General features: G+C 41.3%; 1 protein-coding gene across 1 annotated transcript in view; it reads left to right on the forward strand.

Annotated features, from left to right (window-relative positions):
• The first annotated feature begins 780 nt into the window (after positions 1 to 780).
• Positions 781 to 26437, forward strand: part of LOC142217247 (uncharacterized) — a 188602-nt gene continuing 162945 nt past the window's right edge. The window contains exons 1-9 of the mRNA XM_075285441.1: positions 781 to 886; positions 5960 to 6010; positions 7637 to 7797; positions 9217 to 9287; positions 10267 to 10435; positions 10811 to 10948; positions 14870 to 15050; positions 15723 to 15850; positions 25798 to 25901. Coding sequence (XP_075141542.1) covers positions 835 to 886; positions 5960 to 6010; positions 7637 to 7797; positions 9217 to 9287; positions 10267 to 10435; positions 10811 to 10948; positions 14870 to 15050; positions 15723 to 15850; positions 25798 to 25901 — 1055 coding nt within the window. The 5' untranslated portion in view covers positions 781 to 834. The remainder of the gene's footprint in view (positions 887 to 5959; positions 6011 to 7636; positions 7798 to 9216; positions 9288 to 10266; positions 10436 to 10810; positions 10949 to 14869; positions 15051 to 15722; positions 15851 to 25797; positions 25902 to 26437) is intronic.

Genomic DNA, 26437 nt, shown 5'->3' on the forward strand with positions numbered 1-26437 from the left:
TCTCATATGACTCGACCTCTTTCCCCATATGGGCCCTCATAGTTCCCAGCCACAACCTCCCTACAGCTATAGTGAATGCCATATAATACTTTGCAAGTGCCCTTTGAGTGCCCCTATAAACTTTGGCCTCCAATCTATATTATCTCCTCAAATTTCATTCTTGAACAGATGTGGCCACAGTTCCCCTATAAGAACCAGCCTATAGAGCTAGTATAGAACATCTTCCAGGGATAGGATTCAGACTGCAGACAACGCTCCTATATTCCGCACAGCTTCTGTAGGGAGATTTCCTGCAGGGGTACAAGTTGTTATTGGAGTCCCCATGTGTTTAAAGAGAGTTATTCCAGTAATTAAAGGGAATTGCTTTTTATGTAATTAATATTGCCTTAATGCAAGAATTAAAAGTGACCCCCCCCAGAGCTGCTACTGTGACCCCGTATACTGGTCTTTAGAATGTATCTACCACTATATGATGTGATTTGAGCTGTGAGATACTTTTTCCTATAGCATCTCTCCTGAGTAATCTATGCACTATTATACTATAGATACTGTAGAGCAGAATCCCCTCTTACCTTCTCAGGCCTGAAGGCTCCTTATGATTGGCTGGAAGTTTCTTCTCCCCTGGGAAGGGAGTGTGGGATATGACTTGTGCAGCAGGTTCTGATAGGCTGTGTTTTGTTCTTATAGACCCCATCCCTCCTACTGCAGTGGGGTGGAAATTAGGCAGTCTGCTTTGTGAAGAAAGTTTTCATTCATGCTGCTCTCTGAGCTCTCTTTGAGAAAAGGACCAATGTTGCTTTGTTAACGTGAAATAAGGGAGGTGATTCCTGGAGCATGGAGCTGCGTGCTGTTCTCCTCTGGACTCTTGTTGCACAAGTTTATGGCAGTAAGTAAAATATTGAAAACGTATGCTTTATGGAGACGCTTAGCAGCTGACATGGGCAGCCATAGAAAAGATTCCTTACGTGAAGGCTTCATCTGTCAAACTCATGTCAACTTATCAAATGTGTGTACTTAGCAGTAAATGTGTAGACGGCTGACAAATGCCGGATGTTTTAAGGATCTTTAGTCTGCTTTCTGTGTTTTTACATTAATATAGTGCAAATCATATAATGCAAATATTTTACGTATGACTCCGAACATGTATTAAATAAGATAGATAATAGACAAAACAAGTCTGCAATATAGTTCATGTATCTGCAATGCCACATGCCAGATGTTGTGGTTCAGGGCTACATTGATTTCTACATGGGTTTCTCATTGACAAAACCAGATTTAAATTAGTAAACAATAAGATGCAAACATTTTTGCAGATATAAGTAAGTTGACAGTCTTTCAGTTGCCAATGGATATATCATGAATACAGCAACTTTCTATGATCTGGGACTTGTCAGAAACCCAGCCATGATTTCTTTATTCTTCTTGGGTTTTTGGATAGGGACAGTACATATAGTAAAAGATAACCTGTTCACAGTAAAGAAGTCATAGCTGGGTTTTTGACAAGTGCCAGACCAAAGAAAGTTCCTGCATTTATGGTCATATCAATTGGAAACTGATCCAAGACAACAGACTGTCACCACCAAATTCTGCAAAATTTGTAATTACTTATATTTGCAAAAGTAAAGTTTAACTTTCAGTTCTACACAAATTTAAATATAATTAAGTTTGTGGGAAAATCCCTTTAAATCTGCAAATCGCACATCACTGTAGGGCAACGATTAACACGTCTATTGTAATTGTACTCTCCAGATGTATAAGATTCATATTGGAGGATACAGGAAGATATGCAAAAAGGTCCAAAATTAGTTTAGCTATAATATGTTAGGTATGCAGCCTGCCTTAAAGAAATGGCCAAATGGAACTAGAAGTTTCAATGTAATGAGGAAGTGAGATAATATTGTAAGAATATACCATCAGTGCCTTAGTGGTATGAGTCCCGGGGACTGAGGTGACATCAGTCAGTTATAGCGTCATCCATGTCACGTCTCCATGGCTTTCTCTGAAGGTCACATAGTCTGACACTGACTAGAATGGATTGACTGGGCTTAGTTAGGAGACAAAGCGGCACAGCGACTTTCTTATACTTCTGCTGCAGTATTTTAATAACAGCAGTTGGATCTCCACTGATCGGACACTGATATTATATCCTAGTGATTTGTCTTCAATGTCTATACTGAAACTATTAAATTACATATGGGCATCTATTTACGTTACCCTTAATGGGTTATATCAACAGGTGCTGGCATCTTGCTGGTACCCAGACTGGACAAGAAATTCAGAACGATAGCTTAATCCTCCTAAAGGGCCAGCCTTACCTCCTTTTTTTTGGCTATGAACTTCAGTTTGGCCCCTGCTTTGTGTCTCCTGTTTATCTTCACTGCAAATGTGCTGCAAAACCACAGCAAGATCTGTATGTGTTATATGTGGAGTTTGCGGCAGATTTCATTCCATGTAGAGATGGAATCTGAAGGTAAGATGAACATATTGTAGATCTGAAAGGCTGCTGGATGATTCTTTTTCTCTGCAAAATTTCCCCTACATGAAGGTGCCAGTTTCTAAATCTCATCTACATGCACTGTACTCTAATAAACTCTGCTTTGCGGAGAACCTGCAACACAAGTCAGCTACAGTTGGGATTGGCATATTTATATGCAGTTGCTTTCAATTCTGACTGGTGATAACTGGAAATAATACACATACTGTAGAACTGCGATCTTGGTCATATGAAAGTTGAGAATCTCATCTTTGACATTTGTCACCAGGAGCACTGTTCTAGGTTTTGTAATGTCTAAGATGTTAAACCACCCTTCAGTCTCAGCTTCTCTCTCCAGTGAAAAGCAATGTACAGATTTCAGCTAGTAATAGTGAAATAGAGGAAAAAATAAATGAGGAACAGAAGTGGATATCAGCATAGAATTTCACAAAAAGAAAAGAAGTCAAAAGTATATTACAACTAGAGATGAGCGAACAGTAAAATATTCGATATTCGTTTCGAATAGCCACTCAATATTCGACTATTCGAACGAATATCGAACCCCATTATAGTCTATGGGGAAAAATGCTTCGCTTCAGGGGATCCCACCATTCGACTCAGGAGAGTCACCAAGTCCACTATGACACCCCAGGAAATGATGCCAACACCTCTGCAATGCAACTGGGACAGCAGGGGAAGCATGTCTGGGGGCAGCTAACAAGCCCAAGTCACTGTATTATGTCGGGATCCATGTCAGCTTGCGATATGCGCGAGCTGACTTTTTCCCATAGGAATGCATTGACCAGCATTGATTGGCCGAATGCCATACAGAGTACAGCATTCGGCCAATCAACGCTGGTTCTGCCGGAGGAGGCGTAGTCTAAGATCCGTCCACAGCAGTTTCCATTGTGGTGCGATCTCAGATGTAGTAGTGCTGACACAGCACTGCTACACGGAGATGCGGCAGAGCTCAGCACAGACAGAGATGCAGCAGAGCTGAGTGTGCAGCATGGTTCAGCGCACACTCAGCACTGTGGAGATGTAGTGCTGGCCGTGCGCTCAGCTCATCTGCATCTTCGGAGTAGCCGAGCTGAACGCGCAGCCAGCACTGCTTCATCTCCGATGTAGCATCTTCGGATTAATTGAGCTGAGCGCACAGCCAGCTCTGCTACATGTCAGCATAGGAATGCACTGACCAGCGTTGATTGGCCAGTGTACAGCATTCGGCTAATCAACGCTGGTTCTGCCGGAGTAGGCGGAGTCTAAGATCCGTCCACAGCAGTTTCCATTGTGGTCCGATCTCAGATGTAGCAGTACTGACACAGCACTGCTACACGGAGAAGCGGCAGAGCTCAGCACACACAGAGATGCAGCAGAGCTGAGTGTGCAGCATGGTTCAAAGCACACTCAGCTCCTCCGGCAGAACCAGCGTTGATTGGCTGAATGCTGTACACTGGCCAATCAATGCTGGTCAATGCATTTCTATGGGAAAAAGTCAGCTCGCGCATATCGCAAGCTGACAGGGATCCCGACCAGATAGAGTCCCAAAGAGCTGGGTGAGTAACATTCCCCCCTAAATAAAGGTAATCCCTAGCTAACCCTGCCAGTACATCTGTCCCTGTCTCACAGTCACATAGTTCACAGTCTCAAATTAATCGAATGTTAAATCCACCAGTCATATAAATTGGAGGTCACCTGAATTAGCCAGCCAATTCCTTTTTCCGATATTTTTTCGATGCCTCCGTTGTCGTAGTTCTTGTCCCACCTCCCCTGCGCAGTTATTGGTGCAAAAAACACGCCAGGGAAGGTGGGAGGGGGTACCAATTTTTACTGCGTTTGCTTTGTGATATTCGATTGTAATCAAATACCTCGAACGGCCTGATATTCAATCGAACGGTGTTCGCTCATCTCTAATTACAACATTTATTAATGACACAAATGCTGCCCGATACGCGCATATCACATTGAAAGCAATAGGTAAAAAAGCCTCCCATTGTGTTCAATGGATAGCGCGCGTAAGACCGAACCCATTGAAGTCAATGGGATTCTGTTTTACTGTGCTCACTCTGACACGTGTTTACATGTCAGAATGAGCAGCGCATTACTCCGTGTGAAAGCAGTCTAAGAGACATCAGAGGAGAAAAATCTCCAACATCACAGAGTAGCAGAATCCATGGCCTAGTCAATGTCACCCAGCATCTATGCCAGCAGCCCCACCCTTAGAGATTGGGTCGCAAAAAGGAATAGGTTTATGTATACCCCACACCAAAATTGACATTCTTTGGGACGTTCCCAGGTGGGATTTAAAATTCAGATTTCAGCCTCTGAAATGTCAGCAAGTATTCTGTCAGCTAGGAACAAGAGGAAAGTCATGAGAACGATGGGTCTGTCTTGAACTAGGAAATGTGCATTTCACCAGGGGAATAAGAAAGGTTATATGTCTGGGTTTAAGTGACTTGTGTACATTACCATAGCTGTTTTACTACCGCCAGTGACTTTGAAAGGTCAGAAGTGAATGGGTGAAAGGAAAGTGGTAAAAAAATTACCCAAGAGAACATCTCCAAAGAGGAATACACTTTATTCCCATTACCTTTGCAACTGCATCTCACAGCATCTCAAAATAAATTTTCTGCATCATCTTGATATTTTTGTCACGGTAGATGTTGACTTTTTAAAATTTGGACAAATTTACATCATTTGTGGTTCACAGCACTACAGGCGTATGTCATGAACCCATATGGCATCATACAGTATAAAAGTAACCATATTATAGAGTGTCTTATTAATCAATGCACTGCACTATAGTTTACAACTATGGCAGTCGTATTATAGTGAGTACGGAAAGTATTCAGACCCCTCTAAATTCTCCACTCTTTGTCTCATTGCAGCCATTTGCTAAGAGCAGAAAAGTTCATTTTATTTATCATTAATGTACACTCAGCCCCGTCTTGGCAGAACCCCCCCCCCCCCCCCCGAAACGTAGATATTTTTGCAAATTTATTAAAAAAGAAAAACTGAAATATCACATGGTCATAAGTATTCAGACCCTTTGCTGACACTCATATTTAACGCGCATGCTGTCCATTTCCTTCTGATCCTCCTTGAGATGGTTCTGCTCCTTCATTGGAGTCCAGCTGTGTTTAATTAGACTTGGACTTGATTAGGAAAGGTGTACACCTGTCTGTATAAGACCTCACAGCTCACAGTGCATGTCAGAGCAAATGAGAAGCATGAGGTCAAAGGAACTGCCCAAGGAGCTCAGAGACAGAATTGTGGCAAATGGCTGCAATGAAACAAAAAGTGAAAAATTTAAAGGAGTCTGAATACTTTCTGTACCCACTGTATGAGAAGTGCTCTGCAAGGTTTGGTTCTGCTATTATAGTTTATTGCAATAAAACAATTCCCTACTGTTAGCTGTTATTTTTTTTTATATTTGACTGTAACTTCATCTTAATATACAATTTTTTTTTTTTTTTTACTTTCTAGGTACATCGGAAAATGTGGTAGATCTTGGACCTTGTATGTCAGAATGTCCAGGTAAATGTACTATATATATATATATATATATATATATATATATATATATATATATATTATCTTCGTTTGATGCTGTACTGAAGCAAAGTAGGCAAATTAGTCACAATAGTTCAGAATTATTATTAATAATAATAATAATAATAAAAATAATAATAAATATTTATATAGTGCCCACATATTCCGCAGCGCTGTACAATTTGTAGGGTTCAAATGCAGACAAAAAGATACATTACAAAGAAAGTCATTTCACACACTGGGACTGAGGGCCCTGCTCGCAAGAGCTTACAATCTATGAGGTAGAGGGGGTGACACAAGAGGTAGCAAGGGCAGCATTGGAGGTAGCATTGCTTAGAATTGTTATTTTATGGAGAATACATGAGACATGTCAGGGAGGGGATAAGTCTTCTTTCAGGGAAGATAGATAGATAGATAGATAGATAGATAGATAGATAGATAGATAGATAGATAGATAGATAGATAGATAGATAGATAGGACTATGCTGCTCTGCCTCTACATGATAGCTGAATCTTGTCCATTGTGAATCCCATCAGCTGTATTCCTTATATAAAACATATGAAGAAAATTCCAAGTAGTCTGCATATGAATGAGTCACACAGTTGTGCAGTCTTTGTCTTTGTGTGACTTAAAGTTAATGATGTATAAACCTCGGCGCTCGCCATAACAGCTGCATTCAGCAGAACTTTTTTCCCACAATAAAATGTTTTCCTAACTTGTACTTTTTATAACAATACCATATGTCTAATTGAAAAAATATTACATTTGGAAATGTTTCATTAATACTTAATGTGCAATACATTTCAGATGTGAGCATTGCCACAGCCAAATACACATCCTTACTGAAAGGGCTATCCAGCTTTTTATTAATGTATAGGTTATCCTTAGGATAGGCCATCAATATCAGATGGGTCAGGGGTACTGCTCTGGGACCCCCACCATCCAGCTGATTGGAAGGGCTGCGGTGTTGAGTCCTGAGACCTCTCCCCTGCCAGGCACCGCTGGTCTGGTTTCTGATAGGGATGTCAGACATCCTGTGTATAGCGTGCTTATTGATTGGCCAATCACAGAAGCAGTATTGATCAGCTGATCAATCACAGGACCAATTGCTCTATTACTTGGTGAGTTCTTGGCATATGCAACCTGAGAATTCTCAGCAGTGAAGTCCAGATCCTTGTACTGGGGTTAAAGATTGAAAATCTGAGGTCCCATAGACTTTGTTAAATAGAGTTACCTATGTCAAGTCCAACAGCAGAAACTCTTTTAGGCATTACAGTATTGCAGCATTGTTCCTTTCTCTTGCTTAGGGGTGAGTTGTAATATCAGGCACATCCTGTATAGAAGAGTGGCGCTGTACCTAAACCAACAGTCAAACTTATCAAAAAGATAACAGCAAATAGGGTTCATTGGACGCCTTGGATATTGGGAGTTAAAATGTCAATGTCAATATAAGTGACTGGCAGAAAGGTCCCAAAAAGACTCTCTGGAAGGTTCTTAGTATAGAAACTTGTATCTAGAATAGTCATTTGATCTGTATGCACTGTATGTTTATGGTGATTGCTTATTTCTAATGGTTAATGTTTCTTCTGCTTTACACATGCTTTGTTAAGGGACTGGTCAGCTGGCATTCCAGAAGGGATACAAATACATGTACAGTTATTCTGCATTCACCGAGACGTTTGTACAAGGAACTTCTTATGACAAGAGTCTACTGACATTACAATGTTTGGTTCAGATAGAAGTCGTAGGAAAATGCCATATGCTTTTAAAGGTGGGTATTGTATCTACAACATTACAGTGTACTAAGCGAATACATGTCAAAGCACAAAAATGATGGCTCTATATAAAGATTCCACTTTGAATTAATTGTTAACATTGGGTCTCCTGGGGCCCACATGGTGGCTCAGTGGTTAGCACTGCAGCCTTGCAGCACTGGGGTCCTGGTGTTCAAATCCCGCCATGGGCAAAAAAAAAACATCTGCAAGGAGTTTGTATGTTCTCCCCGTGTTTGCATGGATTTCCATCCCATATTCCAAAAAAGACATACTGATAGAGAAAAATGTACATTGTGAGCTCTATGTGGGGCTCACAATCTACATAAAAAAAAACAAAAAAAAAACCCAAACCATTGGGATGTCCTGTAAAAACCCAATGCAGGTATTGTGAAAGGTGCAGAATCACTCTAAGGCTGCATTCACACAGAGTAACGCCAGGCGTCATTTGTGTGTAATTTGTGTGTCTTTTACGGCCGTCATAAAACGTTTACATAGAGTTCTATAGGAAAAGACGTCCGTCATTTACTGCCGTCATTTACGGCCGTCATTACAATGACGGCCGTAAATGACGGGCGTCTTTTCCTATAGAACTCTATGTAAACGTTTTATGACGGCCGTAAAAGACACACAAATTACACACAAATGACGCCTGGCGTTACTCTGTGTGAATGCAGCCTAAAAGTGAACCTAAACTGTCAAGCAATGTTTACTTTTATGACAACAACTGGGCCTTCAATAAATGTTGCAATATACTTTACTAATTCATTTTGGCTCCTTTCTATGAAATCCCACACTGAAATCCATATTCTGTCTGTTCACCTCTTCTGACTGGAGTATGAATGGGCAGGGAAGCTGGAGAGTGTCAATTCAGTTCTATATTGTGCATTATAAACCCTACAACAGTGCTTCTGGTGTCATATGGATGAAATCACCAGCTTTCATATGACATATTTATAGCTTTCATATAACAACAAGACCTTTATTCTTTCTGAAGATATCAGCAGTTGAAAACAAGATTGCGATAGGAAGCAGCTGCTGCGTATTCATATGTCAATCTCAACTGTGTTGATAACATGTGATATAGCTGGAAATAATACAGGTAGATCTGAACATTTGTTGTAACATGAAGGCCAGAAATCTCATTGTTCATATGAAGTGGTTCACCAGAACTGTTCTACTTTAAGTTTTACAATGCTCAGTATAACTGTTTGTAGCACCATCCCCCCCCCCCAGTCTCATCTTACTCGCATTATACCAGAACCTCCCTATCCAGACTCCAATAAGAAGTAGTGTATGGATTTCTGTTGGCAGAAAAAGAGACAGAATGTGAATTTCAGCACAGAATTTCATAGTATGTTTCCCTTTGTTTTTGTAGCTGCATAATTCAGACTCAAATTCATTTCTTTCTTTTATAGATCCACAATGCACACTTAAAAGCAAATGTGACATCAAAACAAGGTTCACAGAAGGAATTTGAGGAATTAAGGTGATAATAGAAAGTAGTAGAATGCTATTTTCTGGGGTTGTCATAATTAGGGGACGTTCACATGGCGGAAAATGAAGAGAAATTCCTCTTAGGTTCCCACCTCTGTATTTGGCCACAGTCTAGCTGTGATAGAATGCCGATGCAGACTATCATTTCATTGCGGTTTTGCGCTGCTGATTAGGTGGCAATATCCAAAATCCATGACGAGATTGAGTAAGATGCTAATTTTTTCAATGGGAAGCAGACTTGAGGAAGAATTTCTACGTGTGAATGTACTTGTAAGGTAGAAAGATGGATGGATAGTGTGATGTGGAGAGAGGTATAGTGTGGGAGAACCGCTATTTTTCCCCAAGACTGTTGCAGTATGCACAGGCGTTTAGCTTGTAGGTCCCGGACTGGAGTAAAGTTCGGGCCACTCCTGCAGGGCAATCCATTCCAGTCTTGGGAACCGACCAGCAGGGCTTTGTAAGTAGCACAGGTGTGATGGTTAGAGAGAGGAGAGAGACTGAAACACACACTCAACCAGCTCTGCCAAAAAGGACGCTGTTAAAGGGCTGGGTATGTGTATCCCTTGTTTACTTGTGAACCCTGTTTGTTAGGAGGTCAGCAGTAGGCTGAACCCCTGGTTAGTGAGGGAAGAACTAGTTTAGTAAGCCGCCGGAGAGGCGTAGGTCTTTATTTTCATTTGTTTGTTTTGACATGCTGAGCTGCTGAGCAGCACTACCTGTACCTTTAAGCTTGTCTGCTGCAATAAAGACTGCTTTTGGGAAATAAACCAGAGCTTCTGAATCCCCCCCCCCGTACATCACGATAGATAGATAGATAGATAGATAGATAGATAGATAGACAGATAGACAGACAGTAGCTAGAAACTGTAGGTAGGTTTGGTGTTCTGTTATCACATTGTTCCTTGTTATCATCTCTTACAGAGACAAATTCCAATGTAAAATGTTTTTTTTTTCTTGTTTGCTGGTAACAGCGAGAATCTAGAAAAATATCCTTTGCAGTTTTCTTATCATGATGGAAAAATACAGAAGATATGTCCAGTGCGAGAGGAAAAGACATGGGCTCTCAATGTGAAGCGAGGAATAATAAGTGTCCTGCAGGGCAACCTAAAAACACCTTCTGCTGGACGGACCATTGAAGAGGTAAAGTACCCGTGTATGATGTGTCTATTTCTATTTACTGCATTATCAGTTCTTAATATTATTAAACCAATCTTCTCACTTATCATAGACCTTTTCAGTTTCCATCCCCACTGTAGGACACTAGTAGTTCTGTTCAGCAATATAATTTTCCTTGCCACTTGTCAGTGAATGCTAGATACTGGGAAGATCAGTCCAGCTCTGAGTCCCAGAGGGATTGCATTTGGAGTTAGCTGAATGATTCTCCTGTGTACTGTATGTTTTATGACTTTGTAGCAGTTGCCAATCCACATTACTTGAGTATTTCCGACATTTTACTTGTGGTGTAGATATGATAGTTCATGATATAACTGAAGTACTAGTGTCTTTTCTTTGCAGGTTGATGTTTTAGGAAAATGTCTCACGACATATGAGTTCAGAGGACAATCTGTCATAAAGAAAAAACACTTATCGCATTGTACAAACAGGATATTAGGATCTACATCTCTGAGATCAGTCGCTCTTCCTGATAAAACTGTACGTATCTGCAACTTTCTTCTGCAAAGCTCAGTTGTTAGGGCAAAATGGTCCTATCTTGTACATCCTCAAACAACCCCTCTGTTGTGATGGTAATGTGTAAGATCCTGACAATGTTACAAAGCATTCCATAACAATGTATACCAGTCAATGTATGTAGTCATAGATTCTCATGATGTATTAGTATCTAATATACCGAGAGGTACATCATAGTTGATACCACTGTATACTATTGCATAAAGGAGTTATGCACATAGATAGCCAAGAGGCGCATTCATTTGCATACTTTAAAGGGGTTGTCCCATCACAAGGATCCTATCTATACTGCTTGTTAATGTGAATGTAAGACTTTTCCTAAATACATTGCTTCAGCAAAACTGCTTTGTTTGTCCACTATCTTACTTTATTCATTTCTCTGTTGACACATCCCTTGACTTATCTGGTCATAAGTCAAGTGATGTATCTGCTACTCTGAGGGGGGAGGGAGGAGGGGCTAAGTGCACGGGAGTGAGCCTGGAGGGGGGTAGTTTACACTTTGGGGGGAGGGAAGGGGCCACCAATACAGACCCGGCATCTGCTGTAATAGAGAGGTGGATGCCGGGGAGTGTAGACGCCGGCACAGGTGAAGCCAGCAGCGGCAGGAGCGATGCTGCTATTCCGGAGGGGGGGGGGCAGAATAGCAGCATCGGTCCTGCCGCTGCTGGCTTCACCTGTGCCGGCCTCTAAACTCCCCGGCATCCGTCTCTCTATTACAGCGGATGCTGAGTCTGTATTACATTGTGAAGGCTGTACGCCCGATGCCTAGTGCATCGGCAGCGCACACGCAGGGCCAGCGGCATAGAAGCGACGACTTCTCGCCGCTGGCTTTGCATATGTAACCCCACCCACCAATGACGCAACAAAGATGGAAGAAAGAAGATTTTACAGCAGCGAAGACTAGCGAGTATGTGACGTGGGACAACCCCTTTAAGTTTAAGACCACACAAAGTTGAATCTGATTGCACAGTCACTTCCTTGGTTATGCCCCAAGCTGCACTGAACAAAATGCTGGCTCAGTTTGCAGCCATTACAGGTCTCGGCCACCTGAAGTTTATAGGCTTCTCCTCATTTTGTAAATGTAATCCAGTTCCAGTCATCTAAATGAGATTGTTTTGGTGGCATGCTTGTGGAACAATGACATTTTTGCAGCAAATGTGACACTCGTGAATTCACTAATCTCAACTAACAAAAATGTGCTTCATTGGTGAAAACAAAAATAGTGTTTATATTTGTCTCGTACAGTTTAATCCCTACTAACATAACCCTTAATCTGCTATCAAACAAGAAAACACATAGATTAAATTCCATTATCATAGAACTAAAAGTTTTATCCATCTTTTACAAACTGGTGGCCTATCCTTAAGATTTGGGTGTCTCTGAGTCTCTGCCCTCCACCTATCCACTGTTTGAAGGGGCTGTGACACTCATGGCTGTTTGTTAATATAAGAGAACATGTTAGTAAACATTCACCTGCTATAAATAAATTTGCTCCAGCTTTCATTGCCTTTCCATCATCTTTGTGCTCCTTAAAATCATGTTCATTGACCCAAAGTTGTTGTGTAACATTTGGAAATTGCTTTGTCACATAATATGTCTTTTATAATATTTAAAGGGGATGTCCCATTTACCCATTTTCTAATACCCTATTGGAGCTTAATAAGTTTCAAGAAGAGAGTCACTGATCTACAATCTCCATCTATTAGCCAGAGTTGAAGGAAGGTACAAAGTTCTAGCTTTCTTTCTGGAGGACCTGCCATGCCCATGACTTCCATACTTAACCCATTGATTTCATTCAGCGCCATGTAATGCTTAATTTCCCCAACTGGTGGTGCTGCAGTGAAATTGAACACTTTGTTTCGGTTTCCTCTGCAGATTATAGCTGATCGCTGTAGATCTAAGTAGTAGGACACTCTTTGATCAACAAGGCACCAATATAAAAAACAAAACACAAATTGTACAACCTTAGTAAATAAGACATTTTTGTCTTGTTGAGTGTTAAACTTTTTATTTTATAAGTTGAATGTTCATTGCAATAACATGTTTATAAAAAGTTTAGTCATTTTAATGTTACCCGTCATAGGACAAGCTTTTAAGCCCTTTTAATAAATGATTTCACTTTGTTTTGACACATTATTCACAGACTCATTGCCAAATACGTTATTTTTCTAGATTTACTTAGCTATTCTTGGAACACTAAGATGGCTTTCTGTTTATCTAGTCTCAGATAACCTTCACTGGGATGAGCTAGTTTCCTTCCAGAACAGTAGTTAGCAAAGGGCTAGTTAAAATCAGTTTCTTGTTAAAATAAATCCGAAGATTTCCATCTATGGAAGTTCCTAAAAGGATGCTCAATGTTTAGTTGGAAATGTGGCTTGCAGTTGGATATAGCTGTGATGCTAAGGTTACTTGTTGTTGTTACAGCCAGTTTAGCAGGGCCCATCTTTGTGAATTTACAGTCATTTGTTTTTTCAGCAATAGACATTTTATTGCATTATGACTTTGTAGTCATATAAGATCCTGATGATACGTGCATTTTAGCAGGGGTGCAGAGGGTGCAGTCGCACCAGGGCCCAGGAGTCTTAGGTGGCACATAAGCACTGGCACCAGTATTGAGATTGTAGCTTACATCTTGCCCATAAGCCAAGGAGATCCACAGGTTACCCGAACCACACTAAGGTGATTAAACTCCTTAGCACCCGTAACCATCACTATCAAGAACTCGCTGTAGGGATGATGTAGGGGGAACAAGACAAAAGATTGCATTTGGAGCCACAAGACTTTAGTTAAGTCACTGCATTTCAGTAAGTGTAGGAGGGAACATGCTGACTATGCTCAAGAGACTGATGGTTTTCTCTAAAACTTGGATTCTTTTCCATGGCACAATATGGGACAATGCATGTTAAAAGGTGTTTGGCAGGTAAATTACAGATGAACACAAAAAGAACCACATAATGTTCATCTCTCAGTACTTGCCAGGAGTTAGGTATTTAGAAACATCTTTACAAAGCTATAAAAACTTGTGTGCCATATACTTAGTAAGACTAAACCATCCACTGGGCATATCCAGGGCTCGCTTAATGTAGTGTTTAACCCACTTGTAAACAGTGAAACAACCACAGGGCTCACACAAGTTCCATTGCTCTTCACTTGATCTCCAGGGTGCCATTAGGTGCCTAACCTGTCTATAATTGACGGCCTGGGACAATACAGGCCATCAATTAAAAAAAAAAGTTGGGTTCACCCCTTTAAAGTAAAGACTGGGAAATGTTTAAACATTTTGCCAACAGCCCCAACTTTACACCATCTGAAACAGCTTCAAAACTTATAATTCCTGTCTTATCACCATGTCAAACCCCCCCCCCCCAATGGCCACATAAGTTAATACAGCTTGTTATCTGTAATAAACACATTGGTCTACTACATATACAACTGACTAATCAGACAGTAAATTATGTTCTAAAATGGACCAAACAAGTCCTTAAATTCGTTGAATAAAAAAATAAAATAAAATCTGTGTTATCCTATATATAAGAATCAGACACCATAATCTTATTTCTGTGTTTAATATTACTTATTATTATTATTATTATTAGTCTGAGGCTCTATTCACATTTATAACTTTTTCAAAACAGAAAAAATGCAGTGTCAGATATGCCGTGCGATGGACAGTAACAACACCTGATGGACGCGATGTATTTATAATGGATCTGTCTTGGTGTCATTTTGACGGGAAAATTAATGCTGCATGCTGAGCTATTTCTCCTCTCAATTATGGTGGAATTTTTTAACTAGAACCTAATAAGGCTCCTTTATAGCTCTTGGTAACCCTGAACCTCATGAATAATAGTCATGATTTAATATTTCTCCATATGTTTTTTTCAGCAAATTCTTGACTCCAACCTGGAATGTAAGCAAAACTTTAAAGGTGGGGTCTTAGCAGAAGCCATTTGCAATGAGTCTCATCTTGTCACAGTATTTTCCCGAGACAGAAATGGCGCTAAAACAAACACTCAGACTGTTCTTAAGCTGCAGAAAACTGAAGTGGATATTATATCTAATAAAGGTTAGTGAAAAAGAGTAACATGTTTATTAGAGATGAGCGAGTACTGTTCGGATCAGCCGATCCGAACAGCACGCTCTATAGAAATGAATAGATGCACCTGGTACTTCCGCTTTGACGGCGGCCGGACGCTTAACCCCCCGTGTGCTGGCTACGTCCATTCATTTCTATGCGAGCGTGCTGTTCGGATCGGCTGATCCAAAAAGTACTCGCTCATCTCTAATGTCTATCTATCTATCTATCTATCTATCTATCTATCTATCTATCTATCTATCTATCTATCTATCTATCTATCTTCCATTGATCGATCTATCTATAATTAGAGATGAGCGAATTGTATTCGATCAAATACTACTATTCGATCGAATATTCGTATGGGTCAAATACCACGCAGGAAAATTCCCTTGAATCCAATTCAAAAACCTCCTTGTACTCCTCGTCCTGCTGCTTCCTGAACTTGGAGGATCCAATGTGTCGAACTTTGGTTTCCATGGAAACCGGAACAACGTTCCATTTTTTTCCATAGACTATAATGGCATTCGATATTCGATGGAATACTACTCGCTCATCTCTATCTATAATCCATCCATCTGTCTTATAATATGTATAGAACTAATATCCTAAAAGTAAAACAAACTTGGTATCTTATAGATTTTTGTATGTGTTTGTGCTTAGAGCTGCCTGGAAGGGTTTACGTGACCAATCTGATTTATGAAAAGGAAACAAGTCCTGCTAAGCCAGGAGGAGAATATGCCGCTGAAACTGTTAGAAACCTCTGCCAGTCTTCACATTTGAATTATGAGGTACTATAATACACAGTGGACAGATTTACTATTGAAAATGACACAATGTGCACCAGAAACCCCATCACACATGCTTTACATCTCATTTATTCACGGACAGTTCCTGAGTCTTGTACAACAGGTGGGTGGAGCCTTTTGTAAAAGAAGTGTGACTTGGTGGAAAGTGAGTGTACGACAATAGGTTCGGCTTCGTCACCTGAACAAAGGAGAGGTGGACTGCTAAAACATTAGTAATATACAGAGTTTTTAAATTGAAACTGGTAGAGGATAAAGTCCCCCATGCAGGACTTTTTCCTCCATTCATTTTTTGTGGATACTATGACTGAGTCCCCTATAGAGACTCCAGCACAGATGTGAACTTAGCCTAAATGTGTCTTGTTTATTATTTAAATGATAATGTTGCTATTTCTGTTGTATGGGTAGGGAATGTGTTACATGATGTCACATGACCGTTTAGATGTGACATCAGAAAAATGGCACCTCACAGTGTACCATAAATATCGATAGGGTGTAGCCTTTACATAGCAGAGAGAAAGAGGAGAATCCCAACAGAGGATATTTGGTTAAATAGCACAAAGATTGTTTTAGTAAAAGCAAAAAGTTTCATCTAATCATGTATGGGAGCCTAAAAAGGGGCAACATGCTGCCTAGGAGGCCAAGACAAGGAGCAATATTATGTGTTGGGGTGAAAAAAGGGACAATATACAGGTGCAGTATACTGTGTGGTGGCCAGTAAAGGTGCAATATACTGTGTGGTGGCCAGTAAAGGTGCAATATACTGTGGGGGGCCAGTAAAGGTGCAGTATACTGTGGGGGGCCAGTAAAGGTACAGTATACTGTGTGGGGGCCAGTAAAGGTGCAGTATACTGTGTGGTGGCCAGTAAAGGTGCAGTATATTGTGGGGGGCCAGTAAAGGTGCAGTATACTGTGGGGGGCCAGTAAAGGTGCAGTATACTGTGGGGGGCCAGTAAAGGTACAGTATACTGTGTGGGGGCCAGTAAAGGTGCAGTATACTGTGTGGTGGCCAGTAAAGGTGCAGTATATTGTGGGGGGCCAGTAAAGGTGCAGTATATTGTGTGGGGGCCAGTAAAGGTGCAGTATACTGTGTGGTGGCCAGTAAAGGTCCTGTTATACTGTGTGGTGGCCAGTAAAGTTGCAATATACTGTGTGGTGGCCAGTAAAGGTGCAATATACTGTGGGGGGCCAGTAAAGGTGCAGTATACTGTGGGGGGCCAGTAAAGGTACAGTATACTGTGTGGGGGCCAGTAAAGGTGCAGTATACTGTGTGGTGGCCAGTAAAGGTGCAGTATATTGTGGGGGGCCAGTAAAGGTGAAGTATATTGTGTGGGGGCCAGTAAAGGTGCAGTATACTGTGTGGGGGCCAGTAAAGGTGCAGTATACTGTGTGGTGGCCAGTAAAGGTCCTGTTATACTGTGTGGTGGCCAGTAAAGGTGCAATATACTGTGTGGTGGCCAGTAAAGGTGCAATATACTGTGGGGGGCCAGTAAAGGCGCAATATACTGTGGGGGGCCAGTAAAGGTACAGTATACTGTGTGGGGGCCAGTAAAGGTACAGTATACTGTGTGGTGGCCAGTAAAGGTGCAGTATACTGTGGGGGGCCAGTAAAGGTACAGTATACTGTATGAGGGCCAGTAAAGGTGCAGTATATTGTGTGGGGGCCAGTAAAGGTACAGTATACTGTGTGGGGACCAGTAAAGGTGCAGTATACTGTGTGGGAGCCAGTAAAGGTACAGTATACTGTGTGGGGGCCAGTAAAGGTGCAGTATACTGTGTGGTGGCCAGTAAAGGTGCAGTATACTGTTTGGTGGCCAGTAAAGGTGCAGTATACTGTGTGTGGACCAGTAAAGGTGCAGTATATTGTGTGGGGGCCAGTAAAGGTGCAGTAAACTGTGTGGGGACCAGTAAAGGTGCAGTATATTGTGTGGGGGCCAGTAAAGGTGCAGTATACTGTGTGGGGACCAGTAAAGGTGCAGTATATTGTGTGGGGGCCAGTAAAGGTGCAGTATACTGTGTGGTGGCCAGTAAAGGTGCAGTATACTGTGTGGGGGCCAGTAACGTGGGTGTTATAATGTGGGAGGAAGAATATATTTTATGGCACAATATTTAGTTACACAACTACAATTATTTTGCAATGACCTGGTTTATTGAGAGGTTTAATATTAGTCCTAACTTGGTGTACAGTAGATATACCGAACATTGTAATAATATAGATTTCAAGTCAGTGAAAACTGAATTTTGGATTAGTCATTATAGGTTCCATATTTGTGGATTCTGAACATTCTTTAAGTTATCCAGACTCCTTAGACACAGCCTCAGGCTGACGCTGAAGTAGCAACCAGATAACTGGAGGGTACTGTGAGAAAGTGGGCAGTGGCTGAGAGCTTGTAGAGCCTCCAGTTATTGATGTTCTTCTGAATGAGAATGTCCTAACCACAGGGAGTACAAGATATAGAGCTTTCATTCATAGAATTTTATTAGTATTTTGCATGCTTGAGATTTTCCACAATGATGGCTAGCAACATATGTACGCATGGTAGCGGTCACAGTAAGTGGTTTGATGACAGGATGAGAAATATGTAAAATGGTATATGAACGCGCTGACTGAGCGTCTCACCTTATAGAGCGGGCAATTCATCAACGTAAAATGTAACTAGTGTCACGAGGCCGAATCTAATGTAAAATGGAGATGTATTCTGACGTGATGCCCTTCTGCATGATTTGTATGATTTCATTAAGAGAGGGGATGGACGCATCTCTTCACTGGGCTGAGGTTGGCATCTGCTAAAGTTGTTCACATTTCAAGGAGTTTCTCACTTATACTTGGACATGCTAAATTCTTCCCCAAACGAGTATATCAGGGATTGTTTCAGTTCTCATTCACACTCCAAAGATTAGGTTATTTCAGGAATATACTAGAGGACTAGTCTACATGGGAGCATCCACTCTACATGACATCCATTGTTGCCCAGGCTTAGTTTAGGGGATTTATTAAAAATGGCAGTCTTATTAAAGGGAGTGCTGGTGGCAGATGCAACTAGTTGAACCCCCACCCCATTTATTTTCCCTCTTGTTGTATGGAGCCATTTTTTAGAGAACTGACATAAGGTATACTAAAACATAGCTTTTATTACTTACTCCTTTCAGTAAACATATTGTCAGAGTCATCCCATGCAGTGCAATAGAACAATAATGAACATATAATCCTATTGTAGTGCCATACAGACCCATTACAGATATGGAGACAATGGTGAAGCACTGCTGCCCTACCAATCCATGGGGTCAGAAGGTTCACGCCCACTGATGACATCATCTGATGCATCTCAGAAACAACTTTTTGACATGGGGTGTCCAGCCACATTCATTTTACTTTTTTTTACAATGTTAGTAGCAAAAAAAAAAAAGTGGTACCTTACCAATTCTTTTGTGGCTCCTAAATCTTCCCAAATCCTTACCAATTTCTGTTTCTCGTGTCAACATGTCATCATCCTGATTTTGCTGCGGATTCTGAAGCTTAGTCAGCCACAGAACCCATGGCATTAGAAACTCCAGCTGATGGTGTAGACCTTAGCTTAGCATGTGACATTGTCATTGTAATATCAAATATTAGTCCTTAAAAAATGCCATGGCAAAGCAGTTTCTTCACAACGCAAGGCAATCACATCTGCATGAAATCCATTGTTCTGTTCCATCATAGCAATAGAAATAAAGAAGTCATGCTGTAATGGATCTGGCAAGAGAGATATCAACATTGCTTGACAGATCCCATTGATTTTAAACTAGCCTCATTGGGTTCCATCATGGTGGTTATCATTTTATCATAAAATAAAATCTATGATCTCCCCTTTACTGGGGAAAATTTATTTAGACTGGCACATTGTGCACCTATTCTAATAAAGTGAGTGGTGACAGCAGATTTACTAGAATTATCAAAAGGCCCTGCCTTTTAATAATTCTGGCACACCACAGGAGGTCCTGTGTGCCAGAACTGCAATTTATACCAGTAAGAGACTGGCGTAGATTTCTGGCATAGCTCACACCAGTTTTCTGGCCTGGAGCTACAGTAAATTTGTTGAGCGAAGGCATCCCGCCCCCTGCCCTGGGACACCTTGGTCCACATCCTGCTCTGCCGAGTTTTATTCAATGTGTTGAGCAGGTCCAAACTATGGTGCAAATGGTTGTGCACAAAAATGTTCCAGCTGCCCAAAAGTTCTCCTTATTACGCTACGGTGATCAGTATTGCATGTGTAAATGTGATAACTTCATCGTAAATTAGAATTTTTACTTTATCCTTTAAACTCTTGGTTGTACTTTCCAGATAATTGAAAACATTTCTGGGTGGAGATCTGTCTTGTAGACTGGAAATTTTCCTAAAACAAACATGGCCTCACATCAGATAAGAAATTTGGCAGATCCCAAACTTGTTTCATTCTTGTAGTTTCTACTGCATAATGAATCCTTAAAGACCTTCATACCACCAGCTATTGCCAGGCTTTCCATGCTTGAACTGGACTCCCAGTCATGAAACAAAAGCTAATCGCAGTAGACGTCTGACATCTCCCCACCCAGCGGGGACCTCAGACCAAGCTCATTATACGGCAGGATTTTTTTCCTGCCTCCTGTTGTTGTCTGGGAGATATCATGTCTGTGACTTTTGCTAATTTGTTTAACTCTTGTCTAATTCTTAGACGATTGTCCTGCGCTTTATGAAATTAATCTTTCTGAATAAAAACGACGCTAAAGTCAATGAACAGGAATGTAGTCTAGCATGGAATAAAACTCAGATACCTAAAAATATCAAAATAAGTGGAAAATCATAGAAAAAAGTTTGGTTCTATTTGAAATATTGTGAATTATAAAACATGTTAAGATTCTAATGAACAATTTTATGCACTGCAGTTGTAAGGTGAGTGACTCCGAGGGCAATAGTAATAAGCTAAGGGGCTCTATCACTAGGAAAAGTCATTTTTAACTAATCACATCTTTGCATTGCCTTTAGAAAGGCTATTCCTCACCTACCTTTAGTATGTAGATTGCCTCAGTGGTTTCTGAATTAGTCCGTTTTTATTCAAGAGCATCTCGCTTTTTTTTTTCTGGGATCCCTAAGAAACAACTCCCGGAAAAGACCTGAGCGGCTCCCATTGATTTCAATGGGAGCCGTCGTTTTGGTCAGGATTTTAGGCAGATATGGCCTCAAAATCCTGACCAAAAAATTCCGTCTGAACTTACCCTAAAAAGAACTGGATTCGCAGATGCACATACCAATTCAGTTTTCTTGAAAACTGGCATCACCGAGATGTTAGTGTCAGTTTTATCTGCGTCTCTCTATATTTTTCATGTGTTGCCAGTTACATAAAGTCACTGGCTAGAGATGCTATCTCCTCTTCACATGAGCCATGTTCAACACGTTATCATTTACCCTGGCAGAGCGTCCTCCCTTAGCCTTTATATAAGCTTGAAGCGTTCTTACTTGTGGTCTGCGCATATAGTTTTTAGACAGTGTTCTGTCTCTTTCACCGCGTACCGTTCTGTGTAAAGTAACCTTTCCGCTGTTTACATGTAATGCTTAGAAATATTCAGCCTCTGAAGTGCGTTCAGTAAAAGTGTTATTTTAATACAACTGAAATAACATTAATCCTGCATAGATGGTAAAAGAGAATCCTCTAAGTTCTACTTATACTTATTTAATGTTGCTATTTATGGACGAAGGCAAATGTGTACGGTATCAGTTATACAGCAAGTAGCCACTACTGCAAAAACATCGGTATGAATGTTAGAGGAGAGGATTTCAGATGGGTAATTTAAAAGAATTTAAAGATTTATCCCCTGTCACTTGGTCCTATCATGACAGCTCTGCACTACAGTAGTGGGAGGAGGAGAAAAGAGGGGACCAAGATCCCTATTTTCATGATCACTGGTGGTCACAGCTGTGGGGCCCCAGTTAGCACATATTTATCATCAATCTTGTGAATTGGTGGTATGTATTTTGCGTGATCAACCCTTTAAAGGGGTTGTCTCAATAACACAACCCCTGTTTATATAGCCTACTAGGGGTATGAATGTCATAGATGGAGATCCTTTGCCTAGGATTCTCTTCTAAGATGTTTTGTACAATTAGCTACCATTCTGGTGGACGCGAGCAGTCCTAGTGTTACAAGGATGGCCATTCATCCATTTGCTGGGCAATATGAGTGGGCATGCAACTTTAAAAATGGGTTTTCTTATCAGAAAAAAAAAATCGATATTTGGTGTGACCATCCTTTGCTTTCAAAACAACATCAGTTCTTCTCGGTACACTTGCAGACAGTTTTTGAAGGACCTTAGCAGGGAGGTTGTTCCCACCATCTTGGAGAACCAAGCCCAGATCCTCTGTGGATTTAGGCTTGCTCCAATACTTCTGTCTCTTCATGTCATCCCAGAGAGACTGGATAGTGTTCAGATTAGGGCTCTGTGGGGGCCATATCATCACTTCCAGGCTGGTCACACCAAATATTGATATGATTTTGATTCCTCTTTTGTTCATTCAATTCTCTTTGTTGATTGACATAAACTATTAATACTTCTATTTCTGAGAACATTCCTATGCTGCAGCATTTTTTCCATTCCTGTATAAACCTTTTGCACAGTACTGTATTAGGCCTAAGAGTAAACCTCATTGATCTAGCTGATTAATGTAAATGATATATGGCTGTATAGCAGAACGCCCTTCGTAGTATTAGTCTTACTTACTTTGATGTGCAGCCATGAATTAGGTTATCCAAGCATACACAGGATAACTGTGCAGGGTGAATAGTTCAAGTCAAAGAGAACACACTAGCAAGATATGTCAAGTGCTCCTTATTTGTGGTCAACCTGTAGGTATCTGTAGAAGAAGAGAGACTTTGTGATTCCTCGCTGAGTGCTGATTCATTTAATTAGCTGTGTTGGCAGTCACTGGGACGCGGCTTTGTCGTGTGTGAAGTGTTGGCAGTACATGACACCAAACCGTAGTTGTTTTTGGAAGCGTCTCAGTAGACCACTATTTCAGATCATAAAAATGTTACAAGGTTAGTTTCTATTTACTGAGAAGCCATTTATGTGTTACAAAACATTACCACAGGCTGTGAGGAATATCCTACGAGAGGCTAATGTGGCTTGTGTGCTGAAGCTGAGCATGGTTTATTGTCTAAGGGAGCCTTCACACGGAGTTACGCTGCGCTCATTCTGAACATAAAAACACGTTCAGAATGAGCGCGTAAAAAGCAGCTTCCATTGACTTGAATGGGAGCCGGCATATGTGCGCTCCCCATTGAAATCAATGGGAGGCCTTTTTGGTACTTTTCCCTTATCGGCCCAGCATCGCAGTTCAGTTCATGCTGAACTGCTGACTGCTGGCCTTATGCTGGCTGGCACTGGAGCTGTGTATAAAGGAGCAGCGGATCAAAGGATGCCAGAGAGGGGCGCCCAGACCCTGCCCTCACTCGCGGTGTGGAGAGGATGGTGGAGCCCGGCCTGGTGTGAGCGGTGTGCCACTGTGACAGATGCTGTGTGCGTGTCACTGCAGCCGCAGCATCAGGGGGTGACGTCTGGCTTCATAAACTTGTGCTCACCAACAATCACCAAGTCAACCCACGTCCCGACGGGGACGTGGGTTGACTTGGGGATTACGGGGATTGTCGGTGAGCACAAGATTGTCAGCAGCCGAGCTGCACGTCCCAGTGCCCGGAAGACACAGTGAAGCTGGACGTCATCCCCTGATGCTGCGGCTGCAGTGACACGCACACAGCATCTGTCACGGTGGCACACCGCTTACACCAGGCCGGGCTACACCATCCTCTCCGCAAGTGAGGGCAGGGTCTGGGCGCCCCTCTCTGGCATCCTTTGATCCGCTGCTCCTTTATACACAGCTCCAGTGCCAGCCAGCATCGGGCCAGCAGTCAGCAGTTCAGCATGTCCTGATGCTGATGCTGAACTGCGATGCTGACCCGATAAGGGAAAAGTACCAAAAAGGCCTCCTATTGATTTCAATGGGTAGCGCACATATGCCGGCTCCCATTCAAGTCAATGGGAGCTGCTTTTTACACGCTCATTCTGAACATGTTTTTAAGTTCAGAATGAGCGCAGCGTAACTCCATGTGAAGGCTCCCTAACATTACAAGCATTATTTATTACAGATATGAAAGCACGGTTAATACCTCTCAGAAAGTTCTCTTATATAATTCTGCATACAACCACACCATCAGATAGCTCCAGCAGATTGCTGTGATGGTCTTTGCTGGTCCTGTATATCATTGTCATGACCACTGCAGTCAATCACTACCTCAGTGGTCATACTACCTCAGTGGTCATACTCCATACTTGGAAGCGTGACTGCCAAGATCGAGGTGATTGGCTGAAGCAGACGTGTGAACGATGTATATGATGATGTCACTGCATGGACAGCCAGACTGGCAGTGCTGGAGAACAGGAGTGATGTGAAGGTGAACACTATGGTATACCATTCATTACTTACCAATTTCTTAAAATCCCAGAAAATCCCTTTAAAGGTTAGTGGCAAGAGATTGGTTCCCAAACCAGATTCAATTAACACTGTATTTTATGGATCTTTGGGGCCCATTATTATGTTGGTGTTGGAATCCCCCAGAGGATCATCTGGGACTTCTCTAGTACTCTGTTAGGCCAGCACCTTCGTTCTTGAAATCAATGGTGATCTAAGCTTATAAATAGGGTTGAGCGATCGGGATCAGGAAAGATCGGATCCCGATCGGCGATAAAGCAAATTTCATGATCATGATCATGATTGGAATCGGCTGGAAAATGATCGGAAATTGGATTTTAAAATTGATCCTGAAATCTCAAGATCGGCTCAACCCTACCTATAAACTACTTTAGTGCAAAATTCTAATGCATATCGTTGACATGTCAGAAGGTTAAACGGGTCTCTCAGGTTTATTAATTGATGATTTAAGGATAGGTCAGAAGTTGAAGATTGGCAGGGGTCTGACTGCTGGGCTTCCGCCGATCAGCTTTTTGAAGAGACCGCAGCATTCCAGTAAACAACACCAAGAACATCCATGTATTAGTATAGTGGATGTGCTTCAGATAGCAGATCAGCCCATTCACTTGACTGGGACAGAGCTATCTTCAAGATATATGTGTTACTTTTTACATAGAAATCTATTGAGAGGGGAGGTGGAGAAGGAGGCTGCTAGAAAAAACACGCGTATAACTGTAGCTGCTAAACTTTGCTAAACTGTGAGTGACCCCTGGCTACTAACAATGCTGTCTTTAATGTTAAGTCTCCAACACTGCACAGAACGCGATAATATGTCAATTAACTATCTGGCAGCAGTTTCCTCCTCCCATTCCCCTCTCCATAGTCTTCTGTGTGTGAGACGGGTACAGAGACAGATTCTGTACAGATAAACGGTCTGAGTGAAGATAAGAAAGGAGAACAGCAGCTTAATAAATGGAGAAAGAAACGTATTAGTTTAATATATTTTACTCAGTTTCTTATATTCACCTGTACTTTCAGTTTTCATACCTTATAATATGAGGTGTACTTTTAATTTTAGATGGGTTTCCTTTTCTATTCTATTCTTAGGAGCAGACGTTACTTGTATTTAGTATAGATAATAGGTGTATCGATGCATATCATCAGGCCACATGCTAATACAAAAGAATTGACTAAAAAAAGCAAACTCGGTAAAATGCACTATCAATACTCACCAGACAGTGATATAAGAAAACCCCAATCATCCTCCTTAGGACAAGACAAGGAAAGTGGTTCCTATTTTGATAGTCGTGGCATATAAAATGGCAGTAAATGGCACATTTTAATGTGCTTATTTTTATTTTACTAATATTATCCTGGTGCATGAGGTACTCTTGTATATAGTATTACAATAGAAATGATAGGATTGTGTTTTTCATCTCTCCCCCCTCTCTAGACCACTGATCTGTTCATGAGTTTGGTGTTTGAGCTGAGGCTCCTGTCCTCTGATGCTTTGTCGGATCTTTGGCAAAGGTCGTCCTTTAAGTGCAGAGATAACTGGTAAGTACAATTTATGTATAGCCTTCATGTTGACTGTGCCCTATAATAACTGTTAAATGATACCATTTTATATTTCTCACCAGTATCAGGATGACCGATAACTTCATGGTATTTAAGCATAAATTTTACCTTTTCTAATTCATTAGACATCCAGTTAGACGTTGAAACAACCGTCTCACTTAAAGGTGTTTAGACTGTTTACTGAGTTAGGATCTGATATCAATTACTTATCTCCTCGGTAGGGTCTGATACATGGCACCCCTACCCATCATCTGCTCTCAGCCTGTGCCAGAACTATTAGAGAATGAAGTGCAGCTGAGTTGCTGTGGCCACTACACAGAGAACATAGAACACAGAGAACACTCCTGGCTCTGTACACTGTGTAATTGTGGCAGCTACTGAGAGCAGCTTATACCTGGATCCCCGTAAATCTGATATTGTTGGCGAATCATAAGGATAATTAATTAATATTGGTTAATTTGGAAAACTCCTTTAACTAATGTTGCCTAATGATGTGTCATCCCTGAATCTACTTC

Source organism: Leptodactylus fuscus, chromosome 8 (assembly GCF_031893055.1).
Source record: "Leptodactylus fuscus isolate aLepFus1 chromosome 8, aLepFus1.hap2, whole genome shotgun sequence".
Taxonomy (NCBI): Eukaryota; Metazoa; Chordata; class Amphibia; order Anura; family Leptodactylidae; genus Leptodactylus; species Leptodactylus fuscus.